The sequence below is a fragment of the Rattus norvegicus genome, chromosome 15, assembly GCF_021556685.1.
Source record: "Rattus norvegicus strain SHRSP/BbbUtx chromosome 15, alternate assembly SHRSP_T2T, whole genome shotgun sequence".
Lineage (NCBI taxonomy): Eukaryota > Metazoa > Chordata > Mammalia > Rodentia > Muridae > Rattus > Rattus norvegicus.
In genome coordinates this window covers 80,232,654-80,257,482 of record NC_141548.1, presented here as the reverse complement: position 1 = coordinate 80,257,482, position 24,829 = coordinate 80,232,654, and the positions used below count along the sequence as shown (strand labels likewise).

The 24,829-nt window shown below is 36.0% G+C and overlaps 1 protein-coding gene across 2 annotated transcripts in view; it reads left to right on the top strand.

Moving 5' to 3' along the window:
• Window positions 1–24,829, top strand: part of Dach1 (dachshund family transcription factor 1) — a 388,024-nt gene that overhangs the window by 320,681 nt on the left and 42,514 nt on the right. For both annotated transcript variants that reach the window (XM_087585831.1, NM_001427593.1), the window contains 3 exons: window positions 11,994–12,145; window positions 20,431–20,578; window positions 24,274–24,417. In XM_087585831.1, the coding sequence (XP_087441957.1) occupies window positions 11,994–12,145; window positions 20,431–20,578; window positions 24,274–24,417 (444 nt within the window). The remainder of the gene's footprint in view (window positions 1–11,993; window positions 12,146–20,430; window positions 20,579–24,273; window positions 24,418–24,829) is intronic.

Below are 24,829 nucleotides of genomic sequence, written 5' to 3'. Positions count from 1 at the left end.
AATAGTTTCTGTAATCACTGATTGATGGTAAATTGAATCTTACCTGTATTAATACCAGTAAGGGAGAACGCAATGATTGCATTCCTAGTTTTTTTTTTATCTAAAAATTTTCCTAGCAATCTTCTCTTCTTTATCTCTCCCCACACCTCTTTCTTCTTTCCTCATGATCTTCCCCAAGTATCTCCTTTTTCCTCCTTCCTACTTTCCTTGTAGCTTTCTTTTGGATTTAATGAGCTAACTCGTTTCTATATTTTAAGAGTTCTATTATTTCCCAATAGCCCCCCGACAGGCACATTGACATCAACACGTGGCCTTTGGCAACTAAAGTGACTAACAGGATTTCAAGCTCATAGAATTTCCTCCCAAAATTTATTTTATCCCTCCAAATACAAATATGCCTTTAAACGATCTGATATATTTCTCCTCTACAAAACATATTTAGTGCCCTGTATCATATTTTTCAACTTGTCACAAAAGGCTTTTGAATCCTATACCTTTATTCTGTCTACACTTGCTAAATAAACTAATGGGAAAAATAAAATGTATTCATAACTCAGGGTTAATGTAGCTTCATAAAAAGTCATGGATTTAAATTATGATTAAACTCAACTTGTGAAAGTAATTGTGGTAGTGACGTAAGTTGCAGCTTCCTTACACATTACTTGACATATTTGAAGCTATTGTTAAAAAGAAGCTCTAATTTTTTGCTAATGAAAAATAACATCAGTGGGCAATATTAGTTCCTCATGTTTATCACCATAAAGCCTGCATTTTAATTTAATTGTTTTAATATGAAAATGCTATAATATTTTAAATGTTCTTAATGTTTCCATCATTGTAATATCATTGTGGAATCAGCATTCTACTCTATGATTCTTTTTTTTTTCAGAGCTGAGGACCGAACCCAGGGCCTTGCGTTTGCTAGACAAGCGCTCTACCACTGAGCTAAATCCCCAACCCCCTACTCTATGATTCTTATAATTTGCTTATCATAAAATGTGGAGGGTATAAAGAAGTTACAGAAGACAGGAAATAATAATTGTTCAGTTTCTTCCTCCTTTCTGTGTTTTTGGATCATACTCTACTAAGATAGAGAATGGAGAAAGAAACGTGATCTAATACCTGAAATAACGACGTTGTTCATTATTTACAATAGACTGAAATGATGATATTTAAAACAAAGTAACAGCAGAGTAATTGGCGAGCTGACAAATTGAAGAAAATTAATAATCTCTGCATTCATTTTGACATATTGTCTATTTTTCTTAAACACATCCAATTAATAGTTAGGAAATACGATTTTATATGACTGAGAACATGATCTTTGTTCTGTGGCATAGAGAATAATGACTATAATTGGAACATATATATATATATATATATATATATATATATATATATATATGCGATCAGCTCAAGAGTACACATTATGCTTTTATGCTCTGAGAGTTGCAGCACCGCAGCTGTGCTGTCTGGTTATCCCCTGCTTGCCCAGGGAAGAACGCTGACAAGGACATAAACACACAAGCTGAGCTTTTATACTTTCCCAAATCCTAAAAATTAGTGCTCTCTTTTGCACTTTTATATGGCTGTGTTATAAAGCAGTTAGTTTTAAGGGAAAAAGCCATAAAATATCAATAGGTAAAGGGAATGGAAAGGTTACTTACTTTAACCTCCCATCAATCTCCAGGGAATAGTTTCTGTAATCTTCCTGATGGGATGGTGCATATCAGACTTCGTGGGGGACATCGTGTAATAGCTGGGCTGCCACTGTCCAAAAGGAACCACCGCAAGTTTTAGGCTGATGAGACCATCTTAGATGCATATGTGTGCTTCTCTCTCTTCTGAATATGGTGGCCAAGAAATTGAATTTTCTCAAAAAACTTTAGAGCTTTAAGTATCACGGGTGATTTTTTTAATAGGCTGAGCATGCATTTCTGGAAAGAAAACTGAGAGCACAAATATATTTGACACCGGGGAAGCTGGGGTACAGGCTGCACTGAAAATTAAGGTATAAACTAAGCTCTCTTAAAGATGATAAACACTCACATAAAAACAGAAACTTCACACATGAACTAATTTGAGAAACGGGAACCTAATATTTTCATTCAATCAGCAATAAAATATATTATAAACTGTGCATCAAGGATTAACAAGTGAATGACATAATCAGAATTCATAGATTTTTATTTTGAACATGCTGAAGGAAATAAACATGTGAGTGAATTTCTTTGATGATGGTTTCCTAATCTTTGATCATTTGAAGTAGTGCAGGAAAGGTAGACTAGTAATTACATGTTATGAGTGGGAACTGTTTTTACAACGGTTTAGTACATTTACCAGATTCAATCGTCTCACATATTCTTGTCTGCAGATAACTTGGTAGGGGAGGTAAAAATGAAGAAATATTTTATAATATGGCTTGTAGTTCATCATTATACTTGGCAAATAAGTAAGCTGACTTGAATAAATCAATTCTGTTAAATCAAGAAAATAAAGTCTAGCTTAGAGTAGCATTCTAGTAGCCTACTGGGAAAAGAGCAGAGCTGTGACCAAGAGTCATAGCAACCCTTAGTGCTAGGACTGAGCATCCTGGGGACAGCTAAGGAAGGAATGGGCTCTGAAACTAAGAAAGTCATTTTAAAATGCAAGTGTAGTGTTACTGGTGGAAAATGAACCAATACATAACAAGGAGCACAGCATAAGTAAATTCCGGGGACTCCCAATCAGAACAAGCCCAGAAATACAGAATTGTGATGATTCTTAATGTTTAATTGAATTTGAGTGGCAAAGATATACACCTGCCATTCTCAGGTGAATCTTATCAACATTAACTTTTTCCTCTTATTACAAGTACACATCAATTTAAAAGGGATATCTTCATGGTAAACTATTCCTCCCAAGATAAGGACCTGTTGGGTATAGTTTGCCCTTTGAAGAATTGTACAGGCAGAAATGATCAGTGACAACATTAATAGGCCACTTCCTCCTGGTAGTGTTGTTATGCACATCATGGCTAGACTGCAATGCCCCCCGTTCCCCCACCACCACCAAGAGATTCTAAAGGTTCACTACTGGAAGAGATAATCTCGCTTGAAGAGAGAAGCCTCATGTATAAGCTGACATAGTAGACCCCAAGGAATCTTGGATCTTTATAAGGATCACTAACTGAGTTTAAGGAGTAAATTAACACAAGTATGAATGAAGAGTTTACACGTTCTTTCTAATGTAAGCTAATTATATACTTAACATGTATATGATGTATACATGTGCATATAACTAATGCATTATAAAGAGATCTATATAGTTTGTGTTTTTACTTCAGAGTTAAGAATGTCAGCTCTGATACAGAGTTACTTGGGGGTCAAAATTCAGGCTGCTGTCTTCATAACTAAGTTATCTTTATGTGTTAATTAGCAACTTTTATCTCTACATTTTCATGTGTAGAGTGAGCATGGCAAAAGGAACCGGTCATCGAGAATTGTGGAGAGAGGTAAACGAGCCAAGTGTGGCAGTGCAGCCTTGGACACAGGAAATGGTTAATGTGAACCAGTTTCGGTGGTGACTGTGATCTTCATCATTGTATCGATCTTTGAAAGGAGAATGGGTTTGTAGAATTTAGACTGAAAGAGCGTTCATTTGTCTGTTAACAGTTCACCAACAGAAATGTTGCAACAACATAAAAAGAACAACAATATCAACCAATGAGACTCCCATACCCCAAAGCTCCCAGGGACTAAACCATCAACCAAAAGTACACATGAGGGGACCCTGGGCTCCAGCAGGATAGATAGCAGAAGATTGCCTTAGGAAATGCTAGGACGCTTAGGCAGGAGTGGGTGGAGGAGTACCCTCATAGAGGGAGGAGGTGGAGAGGGGATAGTGTATTCACGGAGGGGAAACTGGGAAGAAGGATGACATTTGAAATGTAAATAAATAAAATAACCAATAAAATGAAAGAGATTCACAAAATAAGGCTGGTATAATGACTACTCTACTCCTTGATGTTTTTCACCCTTCATAATCATGTCAAGGAGGACAACGGTCCGTACTCTTCTCCTCCCAGTATCTCCTCTTCCCTCAGAAATATGAAGAGAAACATGAACACTATCAATTTGATCTTAATTCTTTATTATTCTAATTATTTCGCTCTGTATACTTTGTGTACATTTTTGAAAGAGAGGGACATACTTTTTTCAAATCACAAAGACTTGATCCATATCAGTCCTGAGACTCCCATCCCATTTTTAATGAACTTTTTTGAAAGTTTTACCAACTCGTGTATCGTATACAGGTGTGAATCTGTCTTCATGAATATACATGTTCTTTGTGTCGTTCGAATCTTCTTTCTTTGGACTTCCTATTCATTGACAGCACACCTCTAATGAAAGCTTGACAAACATCTGTAAACTTGTACTTGAAAACATTTTGGAATGATCCCTTAGTAGACATGTTTTATGCAAAAAAAATAAGGAATTTATTCTGGAGATTTCCATCTCACACTTTTATAAATTCCTGAAAACTTCTGTCAAAACCCCATAGGAGAATCAGAGTTTTAATAATCCACTGCTCAGCTCTATTTTGTGTTTCAGGGAAGTTTGTCTGAAGTGTTCTGTTTCATGCACTTAGAAATAGGATTCCCTTTCTACTTGAAGATTCATAAATGAATTAGAAGTGAGCAGCAGAGGTGGTAAGACGAGAACAGGATGGCAAGTCACGAAACTCTGACATTCTCTGAGTTTTTCTCTCCATTTCTATCTTTCTTTTAAAGTAACATAAATTTTGAAAAAGCTTTGGAATCGGTGACAGCCCCTGCTCATGCCTCATCAGACATTTCTGAAGGCACAGTTCAGAAACTCACTTTTGGCAGATGTAAATTTAAGAAAATTGTCCAAGGTCACAGCACAATGAGGTAGATTTATCAAGGGAATACAGTTTCCTGCTTCCCACCATCCACGGATAGAGAGTAGCTCCACCCTGAAAAATAAAAGCGTTTGCTTGGTTTATTGTTTTTCTCTCTGAAATTATAAATTACAACTCAGAAATTATTTTGATCATTAACTCAGGCCTGCATAAACAGAATTTCCAAGCTAGAGAGTGGTTTATGTGTACACGAGTCAGCTGCAACTACTGTATCCACTAGATTTCAAAGGCAAGCCGGTTTCAGTTGGAGATGAACCGTCAGATCTGTTTTCTACATATTATGAAATGATGAAGAAGCCATCTGTAGGAACAAACCAGTTCAGTTTTTGTGTGCAAGCACAGACGTAATGTACATTATTAAAGAACACAGTAATAAAAAAATTGGATCAGAAGTGATGTTTTCACTGTGAGGTCTTCTTTCAGTCTTACAAAATGAGAAAGGAGTAACGTTGTTCTATTTCTGCATCCTGAAAGGGGGAAAAAAAGCCGCATGGCGGGCACATCACCTTTAATTAGGTTTCTGCTTTGGGGAAGCATTTTACCAGCCCCCTTTCATTTATTTTTAATGATGTTATCACTAACAGGCAAACAGTCCCTTAATAAAACAAAAACAGTTTCTATATAAAGCCTAGAGTCCATGTCCTGAGTCAGTCATCTAAAAACAAATGTTATGATTGTTTCCCTTGTGCTCTGAGAACCCTTAATAGCCCTACTGTGCAGATATACAAAACATTAACCCAGGAAATAGAGCCCTGTCTGTTGTGCAGCCTTCAATAAACGCTTTCCCATAGTCACTTGCAGTATCAGCAGTTAGGTTAAGCCTACAGGGTCATGGAAAAGTCAGAAAGGTCAATTAAATGGATCTTTTCAGCCTACCCTATGCCAGCTCTTTCACAATCATTGACAACTAACTACTTTATGAAGCAAGCAGGGTGAAAGCAATTCCACAGGTTTACGAGGTGAATCAGTGTGTGTGTGTGTGTGTGTGTGTGTGTGTGTGTGTGTGTGTGTGCGTTGAATGAAGTTCCTAGTTGGTGAGGCAATGAACTTGTATTCACAAGTAACTCTGCAATCATAAGTTTGGGTTCCTGGGATAAATTTGCTATCAACGTGAAGTTTTAAAATATTAATGTACAATCTGACCTTTGTATACAGATCTCAACAATGTAAACGCAGAGTACACAGAAAGCTATTTTTTAGAACACTAGTACAAAATATGCTATCCAGTTAAAAGTCCATTAAAATATATTTTCTTCAGGTTATTAGAGACCCAGAATCCTTCAGCTGCTACCTATCCATGCTTTCCTAATAGGACCTTTCCCTTCCTCTTGCACAGTCTGCAACAAAAATTCACTGCTTAGCTCCCGCGATGGCAAATTTTGTTTTCTTCTTCTATCCTGTCTCAATTCATCTAATGCAAAATAATCTTTTACTTTTCTAAATGAACAGAGTGCCATTTGGATCAGTCTTTTGGCAAACAATCTGGTTGAAATTAAAATTCAATGTATATTTTAACAAAATCGTCTTCCTAGCCCATGATTTTCTCTGTGACATCACCCTTTAAAAGATAGCATTGCCTTCCTTTTAATTATACTGTATGGTTGCAGTGTGGTTTCAAGATGGAGACTTCATGTTCCTGCGTGTGAATTCTTCCAGATTTGCTGTTCTTTTCTTCATTCACATACCTTGTAAACAGAAATTAAAAAGACCTTGTCTATCTGAATCTTCAAAAGTATAAATATAGTCTCTCTTTCTGTAAGGAGTGACGCCTAACACTTGGGCACTTTTAAAAAACACAAATCTATCTAAAAGCAGAGAACCACCCATGGAGATAATAGAATAAATGTGCAATAGATTTGAATTCAACTGGAGAAAACTGTACACTTGGCATAGTTTTAGCACACCTCGACCACTTCTATAAATATATTTATATATTATTCTCTTTACAATTTTATATTATATATGTGAAATTACATATGTGTGTGCAGGTGTACATCTGGGCATATGTTGATGACACAGATTAAACGTGGTTGATTCCTCATCTACTGACGAGCTTGTCTTTTCAGACATGATCTTTTAATGTCTTGAGTTACAACTTGCCATGTAGAGGGTCCTAGTGTCAGTCCTCTTGGCTCCCCAGCATAGGATTACAGTTGTGTGCAGCATAGCATATTGTATGTAGGTTCTGAGGATCGAACTCAAGTCCGTATATCTGCAAGAGAAGCATTGTAGCTCTTGTCCTATCTTCCCAGTTCTCCACATCAGTGTCTCCAATTTTGAACTTCCAAGTTCTTACACGGCTTAGAATATTCTTAAAAAGCGTCTTGGTGTTTTTATGCTGTGCTTAGTCTGTGCCTATGAACTCCATCAACATAATGCATCTTTTTCACAGGCTTATTTCATAGAGAGAAGATAGATACCACAGGCAACAGATAAGAATTTGGCATTTCTCTGTGTCACATAAAAAATGAAGAAATTCAAGAAACGCTTTTTATTTTTCCACATCCACACTAATGTGTTTCGTATTTTACAAAGCAGTTCTGCATATATAATCTAATTGGATTAAAGTATAATCCTTTGATTTCAAGTGAATCCTTGTTGTACATTAGCCGAATGTGTTTCGTATGATATAAGGTGGTTTTTATCGCTATAAAATTTGATAAAATTTTGTAACACCAGGACTAGAACTCACTTTTTGGATCTAACATTTTTTCTTTGAACTTAGATATATCATATACAAGACTGTGATCTCTTTTATTTAAAAGGAATGTAGTATGGGACTGGGAAGATGGCGTAGTGTGTTTAAGAGTGTATTGCTTCTGCAGAGGGCCTGGTTCTGCTTCCAGCAGTAAGGCTGGGCAGCATGCATTTTCTTAAAACTCCAGAACTAGGGGAATCTATCCAGCCTAGGTCATATATCAGGGTATAATTTTCTATTATTTATATGAACACTAGCATTTAATGTGTAAGTCCTTCATGATCTTAATTTAGTTCAATAATACTTCTATTGAAATGTTTGGTTTCTTATAAAAAGTTATTAAAACAACAAAGCTTCATATTGTCATAAAAATGTATTCAGTTTTTAATAGAAAGCATTGTATTCTCTACAATCTTGCTCAGCACTTCATTTTCACTTTACCACTATATTTGTAGTTTACCGGCAAATTCCCTTTCTTTAACTTGGAATAGGCAGTTTAATAACAATAATAATAAAAAAAACATTACAGATCAGCACTTGCACACATATACCTGCCTCCTAGTACACACACACACACACACACACACACACACACACACACACTTGAGAGAATATGTAATTGAAACCCAAAGGGACTGGCTATGAAAATAACAACTGAGTTAGATTTTATTAACAGGAAAGAAAACATTTTAAAAGTAGAGGCCCATTATTTTTTTAAACAACATTGTTCCTTAGGATATCCTGCTAAATTGTTATGTGTGATAAGATTGAAGAGGAAAGAGGCTTGTCTTTTCGAGACATCAATCTTCCTGATGGTCCCTCAGTAAGAAATGGCTTAAAGTTTGAGGAGAATCCGGAGTTCAGGTGATAAGGAAAACTAAAATCCAATGTTTTCATCCTTTATGATATAATTGAAGTGTTTTTCTTTTCCATTTGTACTTTCAATTTCTATTATCCTGATTAAATAATGATAAAATTGCCAGCATATTTATCGTGTAATTATTCAGATTTCAATCAGTAATTTTTCCGAGCATTAAAATGAAATTACTTGTTAAACTGTAGCATGTGCCTTTCCATTTTCCAATAATGCTCAGAAGTTAATAACTTCTTTTTAGAATTTAAATATAACAACCTAATAGGTAACTAGCATTCTAGTTTCATCTAGTACACGTCGAGTACCAGAATCATTTAACGGTTGCTGCAGTATATTTTAGTATCTGCCTTTGGCATATGACCTCCTCCTTCACAGTGCATTGGCGTGGGTCTTCTTTTTCAAATCTCATTTGTCCTTTTCTCTCGAGGTTCCATGCCACAGACTTAGCTCACACTCTACAGAAGAAAAAAAACTCACCTTAAGCTTTTGAGATACATCTGTGGGAGAATAAAACTGTTCCAGATAAGATAACAAATATGGACACGTGCTTTGAGGATCGCCATTCAAACCTCAATAACAGTAGGAGTAGAAAGGAGTTCCTTACACAATTCTTGAAATTTCTGTTCATTTGTAGTCAGATACCAAAACCAGTTGACATAGGGCATAATAATAATCCCCAAATCACAAAACCTGGCCAGCCAACTGTCACTGACACACAATCTCTAACACCCTGTGCAGGTGTATCCAGTGCAAACCCAATCTGTAAAGACGTCTTCTTCCTTCGCAGTTTGAAGTTAATGGAGATTATGTGGCGCTCAGACTACCACATTCTCTGGCCTCAAACTTTTGCTTTAATCTTCTGAGAATATTTCTGATGTCAAAGGTCATTTTTTATTCAAAGACAGAGAGCCATGACCTTAAGTTTACAACCCATGAAAGTGGGAGTAAAGTGGCTTTCATGATGTCAGTCCCCATGAGGTGAGAGATAACAGCATATTCATGCCCAAATGAATATATTTTAGTTTATTTGATCTCTATGTAATTAGCCTTATTTCCCTACAAGAAAAGTGTGTATTGAACATTTTAAAAATATTTACTTTTTTCCATTTTAATTTAATCTGCCCCAATTTATAGAAAATGATAGTCTTTTCTCATATATGAGACTAGGTGAGTTCTCAAAAATAATATGTATGCACACATATGTTTGCTCATGTATGCAAAAGGGTTTTCGTCACTGACTGGGTTGAGCAGTGGCTAATTAAGTTACAATAATTAAGTGAAGTGCTTGATCAACTCTAAGAATTAGTCATTCATCGCCTGGAATTGGTCACTCTCATCTACATGAGCTTCCTAGTGTTTTTACCCTGGAACTTTTTCTTCCACCTCCACCACCGTGTGCATTGTTTCAACAATTAACAGCGCATGAATATAGGTATGGTGGTGATTCAATGACTTGTCTCTCAACTTCTTAGCATAGTCAAGTAGAAATGCATGGCAATTAAAACAAACAATTATGGGTAATAGAAGGTAATGAAAGATGTGTGTACAAATAAATTTGGTCCTCGTTTTTTGCACAGTCTGTCAAAATTATGAAGTCGTAGATGCTAATGGGAAAAATCCTCAGGTGGTCATCGGACCCTCTGCCTTTCCTCAAAAGACAAGCAATTACTATCGCCATGATCTATTAAGGCACATTTCCTTACCAGGTGACAGCTAAGGTGAAACTGATCAAAAAATATTGCTCTCCTTTTCTTGAACAATGACACATGCACATGGGTGTTTAATAGGTGCCTTTTCAGAACCGTGATGAGACAACACTAGCAGCCTTGGTCCAGAAAAGTAATTTATGAGAGCAAGGTAAATGGTGTCCAAAATTACCTTACAGACATTAGCCATGGGGCAGCACTACCCAAGCCCTGAAGCCTTTCTTTACCCTAGGTGAAAGCTCTAATAAAATACAGCATCATGAACCCAAACTTAGTTGCTCATTGTTTTTGCTTCAAGTGTACGCTGGTTGAGATCTTCTGTCAGTGTATTAATAGAGGAAGGAGAAACTGCAGAAGAGTTAGTGAGTATGGTGGGGACATAGTCAATAGGACATCTTCCATCTCATATGTCCCTCCTCAGCTTTGTTCTCTTTTGGTTAGTTGACTAAAAGTGAGGAATGGCGAGGGATAGGATTTACTTTGTTCTAACGTGAGTGAAGACAATAAGACACCTTCTGTAATGTCCCTGCCCTAGAGAGAGGGACTTGGAAAAAGTGTTGCGTGATAAGGTATTGTAGCATAAAATAAAAGAATTACTGAAAACAGTGAAGTCAAACTATAAGCAAAGCTCAGTAGGCTGAACTCTTTAGCCATTTGTAGAATTGAGCGACAGTGTTGGGGGTACACAAACATACTGGGCTGATTAATTTTCTGGGTGTGAAACCTGAACCTCTTATCAAATAGAGATTACTATCCTGAGTGAAAACTCTGTGTGCTTAAGGCACCAATTGTTTCCAATTCTTTTGAAAGTTTCTAAGTGTTTAAATCAAATAATAAGGAGTAAAATGAAAACTTATTAAAATAAAAAGAAAGAGAAGAGGACTTGCCTTTGGATATTACTTTATGCTGCCTAAATGTTGAAGAATGTAACTCTTTACCAGTAAGGGTAAAATGAAAACTCATTAAAATAAAAAGAAAGAATACTTGCCTTTGGACATTACTGTATGTTGCCTAAATGTTGAAGAATAAGTGAAAACTTACCTGAGAAGGGAAATAAGGTGTACATCATTCTGTGCTGGAAGTTACATTTTTACTCTGCTTTTTTCCTTCAGTTTCCTTTGATGGGCAGAAGCTCTAGGTGGTTAAGTTTTTCTAAAGTATATTTTTAACTAATGAGAGTGATTACTTTAATTGTGACTTAGAAACAATACTTTTGGATTTCAGGATTCCTGTTTAGATATTTGTAAAAAAACAACGAAGAAAAAGACAGGAGAAAAATATAAGGAAAAAGGGATTTCACTTGTGGATTCTTCAATAAGCTTTTTAAGACTAAATTTGGATGAACCATCTACTGATGGAAGGGTTAATAGAGAAAGAAACACCCTGACAGACCAAACATTTTTCTTATATAAAGCTTTAGAAATACTCTATTGTCAATCCAAACAGAACAAACTAAAATGAGATAATTGGGAAGGTGCCCATAAAGTCAGCCTGAATATATTATCACAACTATATATGAGATAATATTTGTTTTAAAAAGATTCTATGGCACTGTAAACTCAGTCTCATTAGAGACTGCATTTAAAAGGCTTATAAAGTTACTCATTAATGTTATCTTGTTGTATCTCCACAGCTTTTTCATTAAAGAAAATTCAGCAGAAAGCATTTTCTCCTGATAGCAGGAACCAATTTGCAATAAATGTTCTGGAAACCACTAGGGAAGCCATTACTGAGGTCTAATAAAAACAGACAAGCGTAACATGTTCTATATTTTTGTTTCAATCACATACAGATGAGACCCCACTTTCTACACCAACCGCAAGAGACAGCATGGACAAACTTTCTCTGGCTGGGCATGGACAACCTCTACCTCCGGGCTTCCCATCCCCCTTTCTGTTTCCTGATGGCCTGTCTTCCATAGAGACCCTTCTCACTAACATTCAGGTAGGTCTCTTTTCACTCTGGGAGAAAGGAGCATGAAACCCAAACACACGTGAACTCTTTTTCCAAAATACAACATATCTCAAATGATTATCTTGAGACTGGCTGATCCATGGTATTCAACATTTCTTCACAAAATTAAATTTTAACTGTCTACACTAACCAATACTCAATGTACACTTTATATTGTGCCACAATAAATGTAGGCGTAACTGATGTGAGCATTTATGAAAAGCATTCCGCCCCCCAAACTTTCTCTTTTTTGCCAAATAATGGGACCGATTGAAGTATATAAATTTGTCTGACTTACCAAATGACAGCATTCGAGTTCTAGTAAATATTTAGATATTTTTAAACTTCTGGCCTTCCAGCGAGGAAATGATATGTTTAGTCGTTTTAAATATGTCTAACATAGAAGATTCCTAAATAATCACTTCTTTCATAAATAAGTTGTTTCAGTAAGTAAGGACTCTTCAAAGAATAGACTTCAAAAAGCCATAGAAAAGTTTCTACGGATTTCCTATGTGCCCCTCAGGATGTATATTTTATGTAGAGTACATTATGAATCAAAAATACTCGGAGTTAACAATAACATAGTGCAGGGAGCCAAGATAATAAAAGTGTTTGGGATAGAAGAAAGCATAGTTTTCTTGCCACGCATGAAGGGATCATGTGGGCCCCAGATGGGGCTTTCTCCGTATTTCCCCATCTTAGCAGGAGCGGGAAGGAGACACAAGATACAGATGCTGTTAGCCCAGCACTCTTTCCTTTGTTATATTTTCTTAAACACATTTCCTACCACATTAAACTTTGCCCCAGTAGAAATGTAATTAATTTTATTTACCTCTCCGAGGACATAACAGAAGGCCTTTAATGTAACATATCTTCTCATCTATTAATATGACATTTTAAATATGAATGTAATTAGAATTGCTATAACTTTATTCAACATTAAAGTTTTTATATTTTAGTAATTGAAAAGAAATCATCAGTCCAGCGTCATTTCAACCATGGCCAAATTAGTGATTATATCCAAAAGTAAACATAGACATTTTCTCTGAAATTTTACTCATATTACAAGTAAAGGTCAAAGTAAATTTCCCTCTTGTTAAGAAAAATGCTTTGTGGGAAGAAGGAGAGTAGCACAACTTGTCACACTGCCGAGTAAGAGTCTATCAAATGCTCAGCCCTCCATGTAATCTGTGTATCATACCTCTTCCTTCTGTCCCGGGAATCCTTGGGGAAGAGGAGGGAACAGATTTAAGAGCCAGGAGAAACTGGTGACTTCAAGAAAACAGTGTTTCGTGGACACAGTAGGAAAGTTGCCCATATGAGTACACAACAGATTAAACAATTTACAGGCAACCTATGCAAGCTCAAAGCAGACAAAAATCTAATCAATGAGTAGAAACTTGATGCCCCAGGGCAAGGGTAAAGTGGGGGTGGTTGGATGAGTGTAAAAGGCAAGCAAAGAGGAGCAGGGAGGGGATGGGGAAGGGGATGGGGGACAACTTTTGGAATATAAATAAAATAATTTAATAAAAGAGAGAAAGACAGAGACACAGAGAGAGACAGAGTCAGAGAGACAGAGCAAGAAAGAGAGAGAGCAAGAGAGACAGAGTCAGAAACAGAGACAGAGAGTGACAGAGACAGACTGACTGACTGACAGACACAGAAAGACAGGCAGACATACAGAGAGAGATAGGGACAAAGGAAGACAGAGACAGACGCAGAAAGAGGAGAGACAAAGTTGGGTGTGCAGATAAGGGGGTAGATTTGGGAGAAGTTAGGGTACAGGTGAACATGATTTATATAGATAAACAATTCTCAAGTAACTAATAAATGAAGGAAAGTAGAGAACAGTTTATTTTATTCAATGAATAACTCCCTATTAAGCTATCTTAGAACACTCTTATCAGACTAATGATGACTTGATTCGAATTTCAGCACCAAATAAGCCCTGTTTTTATTAGAAAATATCTTACTCATCTGAGGAATGGGTGCACACTAGGCGTGAAGCCTGTGTTGACCCTCATAGAAATCATAGAATCGTCCACCCATCATATGCTAGTAATACTTAGACCAGGCATGCTCTTCCCATAACCTCTAAGTATTTATTTTAGAAAGAAATAGAAAATCAGATGTACATATTTTAGGCAAATTATCTATTTTTTAAGTATTCTAAACCTGCTTTCTTTTTGAAACATAAGCCCCAAAGACATAGTTTAGAAGAATTACCTGTAGGATGATAAGCTAAGCAAGCTAAAGGATGAGTTGTTAGGTTTTATTGATTGAGATCTGAATGTATTAAAGATAGTTCATCAATTTAAAAATCCCTAATTAAAAATTATACATATGCATGTCTGTATAGACATAGGTGCTATATACCTATGAATATTTAATATTTGTGTGCACATATTTATACAAAAAGTAAAAATAAAAAAATCACTGAGTTCCAAGCACAGACAAATTCAAATGCATACTGATAATCATATATATATATATATGTATATATATATATATAAATACTGAGTTTTTGATGATTTCATGTAAGATTGTAGAGCACCATAGATGCTAACTTTTATTATTGGCACAGTTTTTGAGTAATGACATTATCCAAGGTGTCACATAAATGCTCAAACAATCATGACCCTGGCTTATTAGGCATAGAATATGAATGTGTTTGCTGTCTAAATTTTAATTTGGGCAATTACAATCTGCCCACCTCAATTTTGTCTTTGGTTTCAAGTATGTATAATTGAGTTCTTTGCTTCCGTATCAGAACTTTAACATACTCTCATTTCAGTTTAAAGCTCTAAGGTTATCTGAAAAATTCCTTGTTGCTATTAAGAGTAATTCCCCCAAATTCCTTCAAAATATTATCTGTAGCATCATTGTTTTCAGTGCAAATGATTGCATAATATAGAATTAGTTAACAACTTTTAATAATTAAATGCATGGTGATTGCTACAAATGTCTCCTGCACAATATGGTTTTCATAATTTCCATCTCTTTCCACTTTAGAGGTAAGACTTATGGAAAATGTATTTACATGTAAAAATTGAACCCTCCCTTTAAAAATATTTTTATTAGGAATTTAGGACCTAGAAGAGTTATAGAGTTTGATATATATCACTTGAGTATTTTACAAACTAAAGGGGAAAATGAAAAACAATAATTAATGTTAAGGGAAGGAATAAAATTTCATTCCATTTATATTTTTAGAACTCATTTATATTTTTAGAACTTGTAGGGAGTTGGGGATTTAGCTCAGTGGTAGAGCGCTTGCCTAGGAAGCGCCAGGCCCTGGGTTCGGTCCCCAGCTCCGGGAAAAAAAAAAGAAAAAGAAAAAAGAGAGAGAGAGAGAGAGTAGAACTTGTACTTTTGCACGGCATTTTTTTTTTTTTTTGTATTTAGTATGTACATATCTGACTACAGCCTTCTCTTTCAATGATGTCCTTGAATAGATTACTGGAAAGTTTAATGTGAGAAAGTGCTTTAGAGTCAAATACTTGGACGTGACACCTTCAAATATTGGCTGAAAATAGAGTTCACTTAAAATAGGATTCTACTCACTAGTTGCAACATTCCTTTGATCTTAGATCACACAAACATTGTCTTAGAACTGACAGTGGAATTTGGAACTTGTTTGTGTGTTTTTACCCCCAAACCAGTACATACTGTGAAAATGCAACTTTCCTGTAGAATGAATAGAACTGAGTCTGAGGCAATTCAGTGGGTAAAGACCCTTCTGACTTACAAATACTAGAGTTTAAGAGTCGACTAATCAGTAGAAGTTGAAACAAAAGAGAGGATAAAGGCAGTAAATTTAATTATGGATAAAGCTTTTTTAAAGGTGCTTATAATAAAGGGTATTGATAGAAAGAGGGTTCTCTGTGGTTTGTGTGCAGAGAGAATTTAAGACAACGGCATGGGTTCAGTGGTAGATCGTTTGGTGTTCCCAGCCTGTTTTCTACTCAACATGGCCCATGTTCAATATTTCAGTGTCACCAAAAATAAGACAACTAAATCAGAAATTCATCAATGTAGGAAATCCTAAAAGAGAAAGTAGAAGGAGAAAATGACAGTCCCAAACTTACTGACTCTGGCTTAATAATTAAATATAATACAACTATGGCCTTTGAGAAGCACTTTTCGTTTGAGTGTGAGAGGAAATAAAACTAAGTATCAAGATGATATAGTCTCGTTATCCATCCCCAAACCTGTATCACAATATCATGCACATTGTTTTACTTTGCCTTTTATGTACTGTGGAGTAAGTGAAGAGCTTGTTTATTTGCTTGTTTATTTCATATAGAACTTATTTAAAACTATCTAGAAAATAACATTATATCCAATGCCTGACTGGGTTAAAATTGCATATATTGGTATTACATCCTTTATGATTATGTAATTTGATTTTTTCCCTTTTGTTCCCATACAATTTGGAAAAATACTAAAGTAAAAAAACAAATAACAAAATATACCTAGGGTATTAAACACAGATAACTGTGATGGTCACAAAATTGATAGTTCAAATTCTGGACTAAATCCTTTATTTGCTAAATATTATTTACAGTAGCAACAGTAGTATGATTTAGGACTATTGAAAAATTTAGTGCGCCAATTACAATAGTTCTACACACGTTGACATATTGACTTATTTATTTTGTAAATGTGGTGGTGATCAAAAGAGGGAATTGTCATGGTGCACACCCGGAAGTCAGCAAGGACCTTACAATTGATTGTTTCCTTGCATTATGGGTGTTCTGGAAAATGAACACTCATCATCAGGCTTGACTGCTAGTCCCTATAACCACCTCACCATGCCCAGTTCTATTTTACAATGGCTCTCTGTAATCTCTGATATAGTGGCTGTGCATACACAGTTATTGAGGTAGATACAGTAGCAGTGATTTCAAGGCCTTGGCTGACTTACTATGACTCCCAAGGTGGGCTTATACACAGAAGAAATGTTTCCGAGGAAATATGTCATTAATCAACTTCGGGTAACTAATCTTAGACTGAGAACAATTTTAATAATACTTCTATGACAGTTTATTAGTTCGTACTGTCATTTCTTTCCTCTCTGTTGTCAAAAGTCTGGTTTTCAGGGGAGCCATTTTTACAATCACTTTGCTGAAGTTCTGACCTAGAACCTTAGTCTACTGAGGAGAATCTCTGAGTCCTCTGAACCTTATTCTTCTGAGTTTTAATAATTGGTTGGGCAAGTTTTACTCATTTTCTCTATGGCACATTACTTGGCAGAACTTTGTTAAGTAGCTTTCAAAAATAAGTCTGGACGAAGCACAAAAGTAGAATAAGGACCCTTGTAGTAAGGAAGAGAACTGGTGTGTCTAGGACTTGGTTTTCACATGAGAATATCAGGAAGTCCTCTCGCATGCTGTCTGAGTTGTAGATCCTATAGTAATGCTGTTAGACTCCTTGCAGAGTCACCCACCTCTGCAATCTTATGAAGAGGTTTATCCTCTGGAACAAAGAGAAAATGAAAGAAAAGAACATATTTTAGCTGCTACGAATTGATTTTTGGTTACAAACATCAAGCTTCCCTTGAAAATAACTCTGAGGACAATCAACCATTGTCTTTTTACCATTGTTGTGCCTCAGCATAAACTTCAGCTCTATTTCCTTAGAGCCATTACACAACTTGAGTGTTATGAAAAATAGAAAGACCCTTAGAGAAGAAAAAAAAAACCATTGTGTTTGAAACCTTCCCCTCTTAGCTATGATATAAAATGCGATGGCACTGTACAAATATTGTCCTTCCGTGTGATCCCACGTGATTACTGTGACCTTTTGCACACCACCTACCTGGAAACACAACAGAATTTACACGGCTCTGAGAGAATCATGGCTGATAGTTGAATGCTGTCTGTAGAACTTGTAGCTGTTGTAAACACTGCTTGCTGTTGCTTTTTTCCAGCCTCCCGATGCAGTGAACTTGAATCGGCATTCTGCATTTCCTTGGTTATTGCACAGACTTATCTCTGGCAAGACCTTCCCTTTGTCAGTCAGTCTGGTCCTCATGCAGACTTCAGTTCACACTGGACTCCTACTGATGTGCTTTAATTTAAAGTCTAAATTTTAAATAGCTTCGACATAGTCTCTACAGAGCATAAGACCCTAAAAGCTAATGGTGTTTTTTCAGACACCATACGAAAAAGCAGGAAATACAACACCATTGGCTACAGTTACCAATAACTGGAACAAAAGGATAAATAAATGTTAATACTCCCAGCATCTTCATCCTTTAAAAACTGATATTAATAATAAAAACCACAGATTAGAGCTTAACGTTATTCAACATGTTTATTTGTAATGACTATTTCATATTTAAGAACACTAAAATATCGTGTCTTGTCACCCAAGGACAATATTAGTTTAATAGTAATTTATTTTAAACAGCTACTGATAATACAACCAATCAACACATTAAGTGGTGCCAACATTGGCATCTTGCTAAATAATCTCTAGACATTGCAGAGAGAGAACATCTTTCAAAGATAAGTCAACAAGAGCAATCAGAGCAGAAAATTAGAATTTGGTATCTTAGAATTAAAATACAGCTAAACTAAAGTTTTAATTGGGGTGATCTAAAAGGGCACTTGATGTAATGATCTCTTTCATTTGTTACTAATTGTTTGTTCCTGGTGCAGAAGAAACATATACAGGACTGTTACTGAATTCAGTTAAGATGTCAGTTTCCTTAGAAGCTGTGTTTTATTATTAAGCAATGAGAGAGTGGGAGTGGAAGAGCTGTCACTTAGAAATGCTTGTCCTGACTCTTGCTTATTTTCTATACAAGAATTAAGCCAGAAAACTTTAGGTCATACATAGCATTTTATATATATATGCATATATATGCTTATGAGAATATTAAGAGGTATACTGTCTTGCTGGAAACAGACCATCTCTTTATTGTGGTTCAAGTCAAGCTCAAGTTGGAATTCCTGGTTCAAAATATTCACACTGACTCTTTAAAAGAGTTGAATCCTTGAGAATGTCTAGCAATGGCATTAAATTACACCTCCTGTGTAATTTCAATGGCAAATTTCAGACTGGCACATTCACAGACCATGACAAAATACTTTATATCCAAATATAGCATTTTGCATTGCTGAATTCATGGTGATAGAATTTTTAACTGCAATTTTCAGTAATAACTTTGGACCTAAATAACTTGTCTGACAAAGCACACAGGATTATTTATACGTAGACTCTGTGCTCACATTTTATGTTTAAAGTATGAAGAAACTTCTAAATTTGATGAAAATTATATATAAAGAGAGTACACATCCCAGCAATCAGTTGTGAGGCCAAGCAAGTTTTGTTTTCACTAAATCTTTTTTAGTTACTTGCCTGGGAAATACTCTTCAAACTAATTCTCACATTATCACTGTATTTTGAAGGACTTCATGAATATGACTGATGGCTAATCTTTCGTTCTAGATGCTTTAAACATATTATGCATCTCAAAATTCAGCAAAATGATCATTTTAATTTGTGAATATTTTATTATCTTTAAATTATGGCCATGATTTGGGCTATTGGAGACAGAGTGCTAAATAGTAACAAATATCCTTGCCTTTGTCAAAAAACTTACATTGGATTGAAAGAGGGATGCTATGAACCAATGAGCAATTAGACTTCTACTAATGTTACTTAATTGTGCACTTAACAATAATGGTTAAGGAGGGCTAGCAATATCTACTTGAAGGACTATTTCTGGTTGGATAATCAGAGAAGTCCTCTTCTGAATTGTGGCTTTGAACAAAGGTAAACTAAAAGGAGGGTGTGAACAATTGAGGATCTACAGGGAAGGAGAAAGCTTCCTACAGGGCACAGAGACAGTAAAACTGAGGAACACATGAAAGACAGCTTTACAGGACGTATCCTTGCTAGGGAATGGATGATTGATTCTGAAGACGCTGCCAGCCTAGCAGACCATGCTCACACAGACCATGCTAAATGGCGCCTGTAGAATTGTTGCCTGTGTCTCTGGCCCATTAGTATTTTATAGGAAGCTTTTCTGTGACACACAATATGCTTTATAAAGCTAAGTAGTCTAATTCAACCAATAGAACCCACATGCCATAAATATTTGTCTTTCTAAAATACTTTAATTAGATTTAGAAGTTTGTGTTTTAGTTGTTATATCTATGCACTTATGCATCCTGGATAAATTTGCAGGAATTAAATGCATCTAAGTAACTAACGAATGGGGTTTATACCAAAATATTCTTATGCTGAATACCTTCTTTGTGCAGGGCCTCTTGAAAGTTGCCATAGATAATGCCAGAGCTCAAGAAAAACAGGTCCAACTGGAAAAAACAGAGCTGAAGATGGATTTTTTAAGAGAAAGAGAACTAAGAGAAACACTCGAGAAGCAGCTGGCCATGGAACAAAAGAACAGAGGTATCTGGGAAACTCCACAGAGGTCTAATAGTTTATGTGAAATATTTAACATAATACTATTGTTTTGTATTTGTTTCATTGCCTGTAACTGAACTTAGAATAGCACTTGATTCCTGAGTGTATTCTATTTATGAATGTTCAACGTCCACACTCTCTCACATTTTCTACCTCGGGGGATTGGGTATATCTATCATATCATTGATCACATAATTTTCATTGTTTATGGAGCTTAATGAATTCATATTCTTCGAGATAAGAATGAGCTCTGATAAGATGGGAGCTCTGATGAAGAATGTTGTGTTCACTCACACTTGCTCTTTGAAAACCTCAGGAGTTAAAGTCATAAAACTAAAATAGAAGAGACTGATTATCCAAGCAAAGCAGGTTTGGTAAGATATTTATCAACTGAAATGGAAGCTTGATGAGTATCTAGACAAATAACTGAAGTTAAGTGTTTATATAATTTTCCTTCTAAATGCTTCGCTTTCGTTCAACAAGGTCAAGTACATAAAGTACAGACCAAAATGAATTCTTATTGGATAAAATTAATGGCATTATTGATCTGCAAATTGTTTCTTTTAAAATATTGTACTGGTCATCGATAAATAATTTTGAAGATCATTCATATTGTATATTTATTTTGTTCATGAATTTGAAGATGACCACCAATCTCTCATTTGATGCAGCTATATGAGTTGACAAGATCTATAGAAAGGGGTGGTTTCCCTTTCTTTAATTTTATAAGTATCCAGTATAAATTCTTCAACTGTCATCCTTTCATGTTTGAGGTAGTCATTGAAAGATCATTGTTTTCATTTTAGAAACAATGCTCCCAGCATTCCATGGTTGCTTCATTAGATATTATGAATCAATAGCTAGCAGGTTTCTGAATTTTCCTTTTCAGAGACATCGTCATATATCACAGAACACTCATTCATCATATAACATGATATAAAATAATATAAATATGCATAGATTTAAGGTCTAAAATAGCTCAAGCATGGCAAATTTGGTAAGAGATGTGTGTAAAGTAAATAAGGAAGTTTGAGCAATGAGTTCAATCTGTGGAAGCATTTTTCATGAGATAGCCATGCTTCTGTTTTTCTCTAGCCTGACGAAGATTAATATAAGACTAAAAATAGGCCTTAAAATTTCTAAAATAACTTTTGGAGACTTACAAGTCTAGTAGGACCAGGTTTTGTTTTCAGTTTTATTCCTTTAACCACTAGAGGGCAAAACATCCACAGATGACCTCTTGAATCTCCTCCCATTTAATTAACTCCCTAGAGTAAGTTGGGGAGCTGGGAGGTGAGAGATTCTCAGGACTCAAAGGGAAGAGACCTTAAATGAAATGCCCTACAATAGGGAGAGGGAACTAGTTAAAGGTCTCCCCTCCCCCTCCAGCAGAAAGATAGGACATAAAGTGAGTGATGGGATTGTCATCCTACGGTCAAAAATTCTGACCCATAATTGTTCCGGTCTGAAAGAACTGCAGGGAGAAAAATAGAGAAAAGCCTGGGGAAAAGGAAGTACAGAATCAGGCCAAAACAGGGATCCAGCTCATGGGGAGGTCCTAAGGCCTGACACTATTACTTAGGCTGTGGGGTGCTCACAAAATGGGACCTATCCACTGCCCTCTGAAAGACCCAACAAACAGCTAAAAGAGTCAGATGCAGATAAACGCAATCAACCAGTGAACAGGAGCTGCTGACCTCTGTAGTTGAATTAGGGAAAAGCTAGAAGAAGCTGAGGAGGAGGATGACCCTGCAGGAGGACCAGCAGTCTCAGGTAACCTGGAGCCCTGAGATCTCTCAGACACTGGACCACCAACCCGGCAGCACACACCAGCTGATATGAGGGCCCCCAACACACAGACAGCAGAGGACTGCCAGGTCTTGGTTCAGTCAGAGAAGATGCACCTAACCCTCAAGAGACTGGAAGCCCCAGGGAGTAGGGAGTTTGGTGGGATGGGGGTGGGGGGTGAGTAAGTGGGGGCGTCAAGGTTGGGGACATTTTGGTGGAGGTGGGGCAGTACAGGATGTAGAATAGTCAGAGGATGGTCGGGACCTGGAGGAGGATAAAATCTGGAGTATAAAAAAAAGAAGATTAAAAAAATAAAAAAAATAATTATTCATACTTACGAATGTATCAACTGATGAAGTGTATTATCCTGCAGAAAACAGGTTCAGTCTTATTTCATGCAATCATATAGAAGGAAATTGAGTGGTAAACGGCTTAGTGCTGTGGATGCATGTTGCATGATCATTTGCTATTTATAAACATGTTTCAAAACTACTACATCCTTTCGTGGACAAATGTTAAATAATAACATTTGGAAAAAGAACTATGAGAACAGTGAAATAAGAAAATTATTTCATTCTTAATAGAAGAAAATTAGCATTGGTTTGAGGTCAGTGTCAATTATTTCACAGATAAGAATGTATGTAGTCAATGGCCATTCGGGGGTAAAATTATTTGAGTTATGTGGTACAAAAGCTAATGAGTTCAAGAGGTTGATGGGCTGCCATCAACGTAGACCTAATGATATTACTAACGAGACATGTGGGGAATAGAAACTGAAACTGAATATTTACTAGAATACTTTCCTATGTTTACATGCTGATTAAATATAAAATTAAGTAAATTCCTTGTTCTGTAATGGGTAGCAAGAAACAGACCAGTTGCTCTTTATATCTAAAGGACTGGTTTTGTCATGGTGATGTTGTCAAACATCCACAGTGGTTCTTTATTATTCAGAAAGATAATTTTAAAGAACTTACATTTGCCAACATTTCTAGCTCAGTGTGTCTACATAGGAATAGACAAAGTAAAAGCAGTCCATGAATGCACATTGTGATTCTTTCTGTTGTTATTATTTGTTGGTTATCATTGGACACTGTCTCAGTATCATACTCCTTCATATAAAGCCATGCCATCAGTAGAATGTTGCAACTTCAAGGAAGGCTTTATTTCCACTATGATTTTAACAAAATGCAACGATAGCATGTTTTCTTGAAATACGTTGTAGTATTACCCAAGAAGTAATCATTCTCATTAAGAAATTAATAGTGTTGATTATGATATTATAATTATTATACTATAGTCTTATAATTGTCATAAGAAATGACTGCTTCTGTGTGTTAATAGCAGAAGTATGTTATTCCTGATATACATGTAATATTGTGTCTTTTATAGAATCAGAAGGAATAATCATTAAAAATCTAGGATTTTTAAATTTCTGGTTTCCTTTAGCAGCATTTGCGGAGGAACTGTCTCCTGAGACAAGGGACCCACATGCGACAGTGTACACTGTTGTGTGTGCTCTGTAGTGTGCACACAAAAATATGCACGATTCAGTGAACTGATTTCCAAGCAGAGCCTAAGCCACAACTTTTGTTTTAACAAGCTCCCTGTAACAATGGGTACACACGTTTGCTATCGTTAGTGCCCTCTGTTAAGTTTATCTTCATAGAGCACTTAAGCCATTCTTGTAATCATTTAAGGTTTAAATAAGGAATCAGCTTTTATGAAAATGTGCTTTGGGATTATTTAAGTTAAAGTTGGGACTCGCGATTTCCTCTCAGTCAGTAGCCGGACTGTTCTATAAGGAGAAATGACTACTCTAAGGATTATTGACCGCTTACAAATCAGCATCCTTACAAGCTCAAAGAGTAATCTGCAGGTTTCTTTTCCAGCCATAGTCCAAAAGAGGCTAAAGAAGGAAAAAAAAGCAAAGAGAAAACTGCAAGAAGCACTAGAATTTGAGACAAAGCGCCGAGAGCAAGCAGAGCAGACACTGAAACAAGCAGCTTCAGCGGACAGTCTCCGGGTCTTAAATGGTGAGAGCATGCATGTTTTTGCAAAAGCAACTTTGATTTGTATCAGCGGCAGGACAACATAGCTATGTGCTTGTGTGTGTGTGTATGTCTAGGTCTCGTGCACCATTCAGCCAATGCTTTATTTGATAGGTAATGTGATCATTTTGTCATTTAATCTCACTATCTGAAACTTGGCATTGCTTTTTCTGCTTAACAAAATCCATTTCTACAGAAAAATGATACAAGGTTAATCTAAGAACCCCTACTCTTTTCCATCATACGGAATAATTTTACTTTACTTACCTATCTACACCTTCTGAAAATTCTCATAATTACCTTTTTGTCAAATCTTGAAAAGATGAGAAAGATTTACAGGGTTTTAATTCCATATCAAATGAACAGGTAGCTCTTGATTTTAAAAGGCAACAGGAAT